Genomic DNA, 12874 nt, shown 5'->3' with positions numbered 1-12874 from the left:
CACACACACACACACACACACACACACACACACACACACACACACACACACACACACACACACACACACACACACACACACACACACACACACACACACACACACACACACACACACACACACACACACACACACACACACACACACACACACACACACACACACACACACACACACACACACACACACACACACACACACACACACACACACACACACACACACACACACACACACACACACACACACACACACACACACACACACACACACACACACACACACACACACACACACACACACACACACACACACACACACACACACACACACACACACACACACACACACACACACACACACACACACACACACACACACACACACACACACACACACACACACACACACACACACACACACACACACACACACACACACACACACACACACACACACACACACACACACACACACACACACACACACACACACACACACACACACACACACACACACACACACACACACACACACACACACACACACACACACACACACACACACACACACACACACACACACACACACACACACACACACACACACACACACACACACACACACACACACACACACACACACACACACACACACACACACACACACACACACACACACACACACACACACACACACACACACACACACACACACACACACACACACACACACACACACACACACACACACACACACACACACACACACACACACACACACACACACACACACACACACACACACACACACACACACACACACACACACACACACACACACACACACACACACACACACACACACACACACACACACACACACACACACACACACACACACACACACACACACACACACACACACACACACACACACACACACACACACACACACACACACACACACACACACACACACACACACACACACACACACACACACACACACACACACACACACACACACACACACACACACACACACACACACACACACACACACACACACACACACACACACACACACACACACACACACACACACACACACACACACACACACACACACACACACACACACACACACACACACACACACACACACACACACACACACACACACACACACACACACACACACACACACACACACACACACACACACACACACACACACACACACACACACACACACACACACACACACACACACACACACACACACACACACACACACACACACACACACACACACACACACACACACACACACACACACACACACACACACACACACACACACACACACACACACACACACACACACACACACACACACACACACACACACACACACACACACACACACACACACACACACACACACACACACACACACACACACACACACACACACACACACACACACACACACACACACACACACACACACACACACACACACACACACACACACACACACACACACACACACACACACACACACACACACACACACACACACACACACACACACACACACACACACACACACACACACACACACACACACACACACACACACACACACACACACACATACACACACACACACATACACACACACACACAGAGGCTAGAAGATTTTCTGAAGGACTCAGTGGAAATACTATAGAGGTATATATAAAAAAAAAAAATACTAGAAATACCAAGTGGACCTGTAGTACCTTATATATAAATTGTGTGTGTGTGATAATAGTTTGTGAGGCTCTACAGATCCGATGTATGCAATCTAATATTTCTACTGAGTTCTTTAGAAAACTGGGTAAGTGCAAGTAGGATTACTTTAGAGTGAGCAGCTCTGATTGCCCATCAGATGGAATGAATAACTGTCTCAGAAGCAGCATTACCTAGGACTTCCCCGTTGTCCTTACCTGAACGAGAAGGGTTTGGAGTAGGTTTGAGCAGTCTGAGCCCTGTTGTGGCAGGTCTGTTCCCTCTGGCTTTTCAGGAACTTCCCTAGGCTCGTTGCGTAGTGTGCTGGTGCGTTAGTCTGCGTGCCCGGGGCAGAGATGCTCAAGTGGTGGGCCTTAGTTCAGATCCCGACCCTGACTAAACCTGGTTCAGACATGCTTACCGAGGTCTTTGCCATGAATTGCTTCCTATGTTGCTTTCCTGTACCTAATGGTATTGTCGGGGCTTCTGCAGAGCAGTTGTGGTATGCTGCCTGCCTGGCCCAAGGGGGCTGGGTGTGGTGAACTGTGTCTACCACGTAGACTTTGAACAAAAATGAAGCAAGCAGCCTTAATGTGTGAAACTTGCTCTTTCTGGAACACTGCTGTATTTATTTTATGTGGCTTTTAATATTGCTATTACAAGATTGGCAATATAGTCTCTCAGGCTAATGCTTAATCTGATCAGGTAAGGAAAAAATGTGCTATATTAACTAATTCATAATACACAAGAAGTTGTCCTCGTAGCCGTGATAGAACTTTTCCCTCTGCTGGTATTCAGTGCAAAGCATCTTTAGATCAAGGTGCAGTTCTTCAGTCAGGTTTCTCTTTTGGATTTTCTTATTATTTCATGCATTTTATTGCAGCAGGAAGTCTGAACACTTAACTACTTTGGGGTTACTAAATACCATGGGAGGTAGTATTTTCTCTTATTACAGGTTGAACCGGGAGGATGATACTCCTGTTACCAGTTAGCAAGTAGCCTTTTTAATGTGTAGGTTTGGCAAACACCTAAGTTTTATGTTTTTATTTATAGTTCAAATACTTCTTACTAAATGAACTTTAATTTAAATTTAATTAATTTTAATTTTTGAGTGCTTTAATTCAATTTGCAGAAAGAGAATTTGAAATTCGTTTACTGGTAGTATTATACAGAAGTTTGTACGATACTGAGGATGAAAATAGCCTGAGCTTAGCAGAAGGCAGGGTACACTAGTCATACGGTAACAGCATGTAGTATAATGGGACTGTTTGCATCAAAAACTGCAACAGGTGAGCAAGTGTTTTGTCGGTGCCCCCTCTGTGTGTAAATGGATTGTGTATGAAAACCTCTAAGTGCCCATGTTTGCACAAAGAATTTCCTAGTGGTCTGTAAAGTTTTATTTTTATAGAGTAACTGAAAAATAGGTTGAGACCTACCTCAGGCATCATAGCAGGGATAATCAGACAGCCTGTTTTCTTGGCTTTATTCTAAAAAGAACTTTGGGCAACCAGTTAGAAGGGATTTCTTTTAAATATACCATCTTATTGATGACTTAAATACACCCCCACCGTTTTGCGTACAAGAGAAAGGACTTCTTAATACAAATTCTGCTTTCAGTCAACCTCAGGATGTTAAAAGCTGTTCTCAATGTAGTTGTGTTTCAGAATGCTTTTAGAGAGATGCTTTCATAAGAGTAGTAATAAGCTTTTGTTTACTCCTTGCAGTCGACCTAAAAGGCCTTTTACACAAACTGAAAATTCCAGATATGAAAAACCAGCTCAGAAGTACCACCACCGTACTAAAAGAGAAGGTAAATGGCATAAACACGGTCGCACCAATGGAAGACACATGGCAAATCTTGAAATAGAATTGGGGCAATTACCCTTTGATCCAAAATATTGAGTAATTTATGGTAAAAATAAGATTAGAGTTCACATTCTCTCCAGAAACTGATTGTTTTTCAACAAAGCAGCAAGATGCAAGTTTTTTTCCTCTAAATAATTTGATTTTTACACGTTTGTTAAAAGGCAGAAGTCAAGCTTTCTAATTTGCATATTCTGTACTGTTGCTTTAACTGTTCTTTGGAATCGATTGTAGTTTGGGTGCCAGCACTATTGTTGCAGAAACTAGCATGGAATGACCTGTATATGAAAAATATGCTTAATTGCATTCCATTAGTATAGTTCAAGCTTGAGTCGTGCATAATGTACCAATAATTAACTCCAATGTTTGATATACTAACTTCATCTCATCCTTCAGAAAATAGGTCTACGTTATGGTAATGTTAGTGTTTCATAATCTTATACTTGCTTCTTGTCTTTGGGGGGGCTTCAAGAGCCTGTTAATTGTGAAGAATTTGCTGTGCTGCATTCTAATCAGCTTGCTGATTCAAGCACTTGAAATGTCTTGCATATCTGCATATTGTAGAAAAAAAATAAAGAGACATTGTGGGTAAAAGTCTTTATTTGTATAACCAACCTAGTATAGCTGTACAGTTGTATAAAAATGGTCTAGTCTTGTCCCGTTTCTTACTGTTTAAGCTTCTTCTTTGGTCTTCCTGATGTTTTCTAGTGTCGTAAGGTAGGTCGGCATCCCCACCCTGACACACTGCTGCTGAAGTTGCCTGAAGTGTTCCCAGACAGCCAGTGGCTGCCTCATCAGACCCCCCCAGTTTCAGACTCACTACACTCTCCTGGCTGCAGTACAGGATCATCTAAGCACAGTACTGCTGTGCAAAACTGACCTCACTAGGTCTTCAGTCTAGAAACTGATCTTCAGTTATGAATCATTTCAGTTCCTTTCCTGTAGACATAGATGTGGCTTCCAACGCGTCCTTGAGGTACGTGAGTGTGAAAGACAGTAGCTGTTTTCTCATAGCCCTTTGAAGCTAGAAATGATGATATTTCCTGTAAATGAACATACATGAGTTTCCAGTCAGAAAGTGCAGTTGGGAGCATCAAAACAGCGTTCCAAAGTCTTCTGAAAACTATCAATTCAACTGTCCCCTGGAAGTTTTATCCTTTATTTTAGGAAAGACTGCTAGAAAAAGAGGTACCTATGCTGTTTGATCCTGTCCAGAGTGGATGTTCACCAGACACTGTTGTTTTGGGTACATGGACTTCATAAAAGAATTGAGGGGGAAAGGTAATCAGTATTGCTTACTTAAAAGTGTATAGTTCTGGGAATGGACCACAACGTTTGTTTAAATGTGGCTCGAGGAGCATTCTATGGAAGATTACTTTATGGCATGTAGATAGAACTCACACACGGGGAGAGGGCACGTGTTAAGTGTGTATCACTTGAATGGTATCTCTGCTGTGTTACGGACTAGAGAGTTCAGTTCTAATTTGTGTTTTAAAAAGCTGTGAACAACAGTCTTCAAAAGTCTTACCTATAACTCTCCCCTAACACTTTGTGACTTGACCTCAAAACTACTTAGTTTAATCTTGCTGTTACCATACCTGTTCTAGCACACTGAAGAAGATCAAGTGACTGGGTAATAACGTATCATTGTAAAACTCCTTATTAAGCCAGCCAAGCGGATTGGAGTAAAATACATCTGCTTCATCAATATAGCTCTTATTTCCAGTTAGGTCTGGGGGACACTGAAGGAATCGCATTTTCAGAGGACAGTGAACATGACTGGGGAGAAAAAAACAAACACACACTTCAGGATAAACTGAGCAGTATCCAAGACTTGAAATGACTCATCACTTAGACACCTCACTCAAAACCAAAATTGAATATTGGGTTTTCTCCCCCAGTCTTATTTTTTCCCTTCTGTACTTCATGTGAAAGCAAAAGTAGAACAAGCGGATTCAGCTCCAAACTGCTCTGTGGTGTCAGCTGTTCGCAGAAAGCAGATTTATGCACAACAGCAGTTTCTTAAAAAGGTACTTTTCCATATCAGCTGCATGGTTTATATCTGCTTTTATGTTTTGTTTACGTGCCAGGATCTACTACAAACTTTTGGGAATAGACCTTAGTCACTTTATAATTACATTTCTTTACTCTTTAGCAGCAGAAGTAAAGGTAAAATTAATAGTTTGACTGTAAAATCAGTCTTCAGTTTTGCTACAGAAGTTGCCACAGTGAAGCACTATGACTTTCAGAAGTCCTTACTGCTTATCCTCATACAAAGTTATTTTACAAAAACTGAATAAAGCTTAGATGCTGAACTTTATTCTGTGGTATAAGCATCTGACTTATTTTCCTGTTTATTCTGTATTAACTGTATGAAAAATCCAAACTCTTCCTGTAGTGTTTATCCATCTCAATTTGTTAAGCTTAGGAAAAAAAAAAAATCTTAATTTATGCTCAAGTATATGGAATATAGTACACTTAACTATTTTAATACCTGTAAAAGGGAGTGGAGTGGCACGGCATCATGATGAAGACAAAAGCTTGTGACTGGTCAGAGTTATTGCAGAGTTGCTGTATGTGACTCATAACATCGAGAGCACCTCGCTGGTGAATCAAGCCTGTATACAGGGCCGGGAATAAGTTGGATAAAAGCAGGAAACTTGCTGCAGATTTCTTCCATGCTTTCAGGTGTTTCAAAGAATATCCTATAGAAACATTTGAGTGAGTTTTAGAGATAAGCAGATACCAGCAGTTCCACACAGCAGTTTAGAAAGTACTGTAAGTCACTGGAAAAGCATTACTGACTTGGCAACAGTACCTTGCTTTGAGGTATTTTTGTAGTGTTGTTTTAGTCTTTTAACTCTTTGCATGGAAATTGAAAACTTAGGCTTCGCCCTTATTAAATCTTAGATTTAACAGTGTAAATGTTAAGCCCAACACCTATCTTTTGAGGTCCAGAAGTATGATTTCAAAGCCAATGCTTTGTCTCTTTAGGGCTTAATTTTATTTGCTTGTGGGGAAAACCAGTCCGTTGGGTAGTTCAGATCAGTGGTTTGTTGGTGACTTACTGATGCGTTCCGATTCACCCCTGTCCAAGCAGAGCCAGAATAAATGGTAGATGTGCCCTGGAATGGCTGTGGTATGCTTTTTCCCCAACATGCCGAAAGCTGCAGCCTTCCCTTGTTCATTTTTAGCTACTATCCTTGGAAATGCTTACTCCTCCACTTTTTCCCATCTCTGCTCCTTCCCCCCAACTTTTCTTGAAGGAGCTGATAACAGAAAGAGGCATTTCTCCTGGTGGGAGGTAGCTGTATAAACCCGTTTCTCACAACCACAACTTAGACGAACGTGACACAGGATGATGCAGCCAGTCTGGAAACCCTTATTAAGTCATGTGCTTGTCAGTATTAGGAGATAAAAGTATGTTACGCAGCCAAGCTCTGTGACCACGGTTACTGAATCACAAGAAACAAGTTAAATAGGCCTGTTTCACAAGTTGTGTTGGTATTCAGTTGGTCTGTTCTGACAAATTGCAGATCGTCATCTCAGATGGAAACAAAGCCTACTAATTAGTCTGTGGTTTAAACACAAGTGGAAACATTCTATTACAGGCTTTTCTTTTACTGCTTTTGTGAAATGCTCTTAGCTTATCTTTAAGTGTGCTTGGAAATTACTTTGAAATTCATGTGGGTTGTTTTTTCTGCTTTTATTTATAATGTTTTGAGCAATTTAAAGACCTCTTTGTAACCACTGAATTATCAGAAATAACTTTTGTCATTTTTTTTCTTTACTAAAGTATCCAAACAGATGATAATTAGCTCTTGATAAATTGCCTAATGACCTCATTCCCTTATGAAAGTTGAGGGATATTAACAACAAGTAGTGGTCTGTCATTTTTCTGCATGTGAGGTAGAACTGTTCACCTTAGATCTAGATCTGCTATCGAATCAAGTCAAGACGTATTACATCTCTGATCTCAGCGAGAGCAAAATTATTGAAGTAAGATTTACTGCTGTTTAGACTAGCAAAATGGGTTAAAGAAAATTGTTTTTCATCGATTCATCTGTTTTTGAATTTGTATTTAAGCTAAAGCTGTACAGCTTCATGTTTTGAAGTTCTAATCTTTCTAACTTTTCAGCATATTAGACTTTACATTGTGATTTTACTGTTCGTATAGATCCACTACTGTAGTTAACACCTAATTTTGTGAAATATAAATCACTTCCTTATTAGGCTGTCTTGTGTATTTATAAGATAAAAAAAACTAAACACAAACCAAGAAAAAATACAAAGGAATACTTTAAAACTTTCTAGTAAAGTATCAGGAAAATCTTTTTTAGCAAAGGCAGTGCGCTTTCCCGTTTAAACTGTGGAGAGGTTCTCTTAAAAATTAAAGTTAACCACGTTAGTTTAGGGACCTTATTCATGTTTTAACAAATTCACCTTACTATGCCCAAAGGAAGAAGCTATCGCAATAACTGCCTAAAACTTGTGTGGGAAGTAGCCTCCACGTAGTGGTTGATCCAGAGCAGACAGAAAACTAGCATCATCTCCTTAACTCAAAGGCATCTGTCAGGAATATCCAAGAGAACTGGGTGGAAAAATACTACAAAGGAGCCAAGGAACAAAATTTGGGGTAAGCGTCATTGCTAAAGGCGTCACTGAGGCAATTTTAGTATTTTGGGCAGGAAGTACTTCCAGCCCTGCTGAGGATTCTCCATCTGTGTTTCAGTCACTTGCTGTTCCTCATCTTCCCCCCCTCCCCTTCTTTTTTTCCTAACTGTAAGAAAAGGTTAGGCTACTTCTAAGAATCCTTTGTCAAATACCTACATTGACTTTTAACAGTCTCTCTTTAGATAAAAATTCTATACAGGGAAGGTTGCAAGACATTTGAAATGACTGCTTACCACAGAAAACCATGCAAAACGGCAGTATGGGGTAGATGAACCTGAATTCTTTGTGACTCGGCACGCTGTAAGAAAACAGATAGAATACTACAGCAAGGAAGTTAAATGCATCAGTTCTGTTGACAAAATGTGTTTTAGAGCATGAAGGACTGGAAGAGAAGCACTTGCATGTACTAAAAAGCTGCTGGCATTGAAGCGGTTTAGAGTAAAAATCCAAATAGCTGCTTTTTAAGAACCTAATGAGTACATTCAAGTTAAGATTATTTGGTCTGTTTAAACCAAGCACTAATAAAAGTACCTGGCTACTGCTCTAGTGATTAAGTGGTCTGATTCTATGACTACTAGATAGAACTTAGCTAGTACCTCACCAATTTGCCTTCTATAATAAAACACAATAAAACGTGGATGAGAAGCTAAGACTCAAGTACACAATGTTAAGTAACATTCACCTCTATTTATACAACTTGACACAATTTCCCATGCCAATTTTAGGGCCTTTTTTGGAGATTACTGCAAGGCTGGTGTCATGGGAACCACACAGGTTTTTAAAAGACTAAGGGAGATAAAAAAGGCCTAAAACTAATAGAGCTACATCCAGTTTTGAGTTGGACTGAAACAAGAGATGGCATTTGTGGCCTCGCTACAGTTTTGCTGTATTCTGTTATACTATAGTCTGACACCATTTATTACTTAGTAGTTATTAATTTGCTGTATCTTGTCTAAAAGTCTCATGTTTAATCTACAGTTAATTCTGATGCTTTAGAAACACCTTACCTTTTCTTCTGCTTCTCAAATTGAAGTAAGACATACTGTCGTGTGATAAATATGTGAATGGAGAAAGTTTTAGAGGCCTAAGAACCTCCCATCTTACTGGGGATGTACTGAAGAACCAAATACATTTTTGTTAACAAGCATCTAGTAAACACAGTTTTCTAACTACTTCTGTTGTTGCTTAAACACCTGTTGGGTGATTTGAGTGTGCATTTTTCTTATTTTCCATTGAAAGTTATGCTGAATTATTCTATTCCTTAGGGGTCTAATAAATTCTAACAATACATGTTTGGTAACGATACAAGTGTATCACAGTAGTTTCTAGAATTTTATGTATAATTGACTGCATTTCTTGGAGTGTTTGAATAGTTTAAAGTTTTCTATCGCTTCACCTGAATACTGTGCTTTTTTGTTCTAGATAGGATATGAGCTCTGAAAAGAACACAACCAGTGAAAGAGAGTAGTTACACTTAGGAAAAATTACCTGTATACCAACACTGTCCAAATCACTGCCACGAGGAGGATGCGGTACCTTTTTGCGGCCAGCACACAGCCATGAATAAAGAAAGGCAGATGGGTACCCAAGATGACTGGTAGTCCCTGAGTGAAGTACCAATGCCAAGGATGAGATCCGTAAAACGTTCCCAAATTCTGCAGCACGTTGAATTTCAAGAAGTTCAGCTGAACCAGTACCCACTGGGAGATTTGGGGGGAGCAGAAAGTTAAATACAAATCCAAAGTGAAAACCAACAGCTAAATTGCAGTTATCACTGGCCTTAAAAGATAGTGCCTTTTCATTCATACTTAGATTTTTTTCAACTCAGACTTGTCAGAGACTTCCTATATTTAGCAGTTAAACACAGTAGTGTGTTGTGGTTTGCTGATAACCATTGATTTATTGAGAGCTGAGCACACTGATTTTAAGTAACTGTCATTTAAAGTAACTGAGAAGTCAGTGTTTAAGGGGTTTTATGGCTTAGGATCTATTTGGAGATCATAGGCCTAACGCAGTCACAGAAATAATGGAAGTTAGAGACTGAAACATCCGTCCATGTTAAAATGCTAAAACCCAACCTTTTTCATATAAGTCAAGTTTAAAACAACTTACCTCACCAAAAAATATGCGGTCAATTATTAAAGAGGTTCCTACTGTGACCAGTCTGCAAAAATAGAAAGTTGGTTGCACTGATGTTGCCTGAATTGCTTTTGTATCAGATTCTACTGTTCTCTAAATAGCTGTGAGAATTCCCTGACTCCTAGTCTTTTTTTGAGATTATCCATAAGTATGACCATTTTACAGTTGCCATTACTTGGTATCCTTGGCACAATCCCAAAGCTGGAATGCTGTTCACGTCTCACCCTTATAAAACCTCTCCTAGTGCTTTATTTTAGCATATACATTAATTTAAAGGAAGCATGCCCCTTATTTAAACTTTTGCAAAAGGACTATAAAATCAATCTTAAGATGCAGCTGTGCACACTTATAGTTTAAATTTAGTAAGAACTTACCCAATTGGAATGCACTTGTATAGGATGAGGTCTGCTTTCCTCTGTTCTTGCAAAAAATGGCTGCAGACCAAAGGTATCCATGGGATAACAGCAGTAGGACGAATAACAATTGCAAGTGCTACCAAAGCTAAATATTTGCAACTAGAATGAGGGAACATAAGAAAAACGGAAGTTTTTTTAAAAGGTTTGGTCAATTCTTTTGCAGACAGTGACATTTCAACAGTGTAAGTGCTGTCATGTCTCTGACCAGAAGTTTTTCATATTGTAGGTAACTTTGATTCTCTCGGTGCAGATACTCTGTTTTGCTTGGGAGGCTGCCAGCTGTCTACTAGCTTTATTAGCAATGGAGTTGCTAACTAGAAGCACATCCTTGCTTTAAAATAGATAGCTGGTAAAGAAAGTTGTGACCACAAATTCGCCTGTATCTGAACCCAAACAAGCTTTTGCTAATCTTTTCCCAAGTTCGTACAAATTTCAGTCCTTTAAATTAAAAGTTTCTCATAAAGTGATGCTTTGTGCAAGGGAATTAGAGAATAGTAATTTTACATGCCAGCTATAGTGTTTTTAGAGGAAATACCATCCTTCTTGTTCGTTCCATGATCTAGAGCTCTTGCTGCATGAATGAGGTAGTTTTGGTTGCCTTCCTAAGACACAAGTTAGCATTTTAAACAGCATCAGTAGATTGGTGTTATCCCAAGCCAAATATTATCAGTACTGTTAATAGAAAGTTTCTCACCTGCTCCCCATCTTGGAACCTTTTATTGGATAGTAGGAAAGAGCAAAAATGGTAAGAAGAGTTTCCATGGTGTTTGTTAGAGTTCTGGTACAGGAATACCACGTAAACCAGGAACACAGCTGGCAGAAGTACTGAAAATAATGACAAACAACAGGATGCACAGGACGAAACAGCAGAACAAATTCTGTAGTTTTAAATGAAAGTGACAGTTCTTCAAGGTGTGACTTACTATCATTTTGCTGTCGTTTACACTGCAAGCAACAGTGTTTATTAACATGCATTAAGTTTTTTTAAAGGCTGAGACTCACCACACACTTTGCTGTTTCTGCATTCTCAAGGTGTTGCACTAAGGAGTAAAGCTTCACATCAGCAAAAGCTGCCAGCACTGCCTGTGCAAGTCTAGGGACCCATATCTGTGTAAGCAGAAAAAATCTTACTTGCAGCAAACCTGTTACATTCTGAGTTTGAAGAGAAGACTACTGAATCAGTGAGTGACTGTTCAGCTGTGAAAATAGTGAATTAGTGAATATTCTCTATAGCTTTTAATGTGTTGGGTTTTTTTTTTTAAATAGTAAGGTCCTTTGGTGGGACTAGTATTGCTGCCAAAACAAAGTCTAAAGTTCAGCTGGAAGTGTTCAGAAATTGAAAGAATTCTTTGCCATTCATCTCTAGAGAGTAGAAGTCAGAAGGGGCTGTTTGTACTAAGGTCAGTAATAATACACGTTATTCAGCACTCTGGAAAACTGAACCACTGAGCAGTTACGATGCAGTGGCGAACAGTATCAGTATGAGACTGAGGGGCACTGGTGGAGGCCAGGAATAATCCTCTGCAGTACTGTGGCTGATTCATCTTCGGATGAGTCCTGTGCCCCTGTGGAACCCTTCAGCCAGGTCTCTGTGCTCGTACATCTCAAGGCTTTATACTCTACCTGGCCAGTGACAAGAATACGCTGTTTTAATTGAATTTTAGTAGCAGAGGTGGTTTTTGATTATACTCACCAGAAGCCGAACATCATCCTGGGCCAGGAGCTGTAAAGCTTTGTAGATGCTTGCAAAGATCAGGGGGTAGGAGTAGCCCCTTAAGCCGCTGGTCCATTCCCAGGTTAGGTGGCCATAATTATTAACGTTAAGGATGAATCATGAGCAACTGAAAGAGAAAGCTGCCGGCGGAGCTCCCCCCTGCCGCTGGGCCGTGCAGGCCCCGGGAGGATATCTGAAGACCATGCGATGCGCCACCTCCAGCGCCTGCCAGTACTCGTCCGGGACGAAGCTGGTCCGGACGAGGCCGCAGTTCAGCGCCCGCAGCGCCA

At 40.3% G+C, this 12874-nt stretch overlaps 2 protein-coding genes across 5 annotated transcripts in view; one reads left to right on the top strand and one right to left on the bottom strand.

The window, feature by feature from the left end:
- Positions 1–4235, top strand: part of CCPG1 (cell cycle progression 1) — a 19097-nt gene extending 14862 nt beyond the window's left edge. For all 4 annotated transcript variants that reach the window (XM_026855987.1, XM_026855986.1, XM_026855985.1 and 1 more), the window contains one exon: positions 3503–4235. In XM_026855987.1, the coding sequence (XP_026711788.1) occupies positions 3503–3680 (178 nt within the window). In that variant the 3' untranslated portion in view covers positions 3681–4235. The remainder of the gene's footprint in view (positions 1–3502) is intronic.
- PIGB (phosphatidylinositol glycan anchor biosynthesis class B) lies at positions 4224–12868 on the bottom strand. Its single transcript, XM_026855988.1, has 11 exons — positions 12779–12868; positions 12564–12682; positions 11873–11977; positions 11565–11695; positions 10829–10969; positions 10428–10479; positions 9804–10015; positions 8549–8613; positions 6136–6346; positions 5240–5420; positions 4224–4684 (listed from the first exon to the last, which is right to left on the bottom strand). Exons 1-11 carry the CDS (start codon positions 12786–12788, stop codon positions 4553–4555), a joined length of 1359 nt encoding a protein of 452 aa, XP_026711789.1. The 5' UTR covers positions 12789–12868; the 3' UTR covers positions 4224–4552.
- Between the last annotated feature and the right edge of the window lie 6 nt (positions 12869–12874).

The sequence above is a fragment of the Athene cunicularia genome (genome assembly GCF_003259725.1).
Source record: "Athene cunicularia isolate RWA chromosome 10 unlocalized genomic scaffold, athCun1 chr10_part1, whole genome shotgun sequence".
NCBI lineage: Eukaryota > Metazoa > Chordata > Aves > Strigiformes > Strigidae > Athene > Athene cunicularia.
This window is presented reverse-complemented; position numbering and strand designations above follow the sequence as displayed.

Coding starts and splice junctions, on each gene's coding strand:
- PIGB (XM_026855988.1), bottom strand. Junction 11,696..11,872: donor CAGAAACAGCAAAGTGTGTG/GTGAGTCTCAGC, acceptor CATTATTTTCAG/TACTTCTGCCAGCTGTGTTC. Junction 10,970..11,564: donor GGTTCCAAGATGGGGAGCAG/GTGAGAAACTTT, acceptor CCCTCATTCTAG/TTGCAAATATTTAGCTTTGG.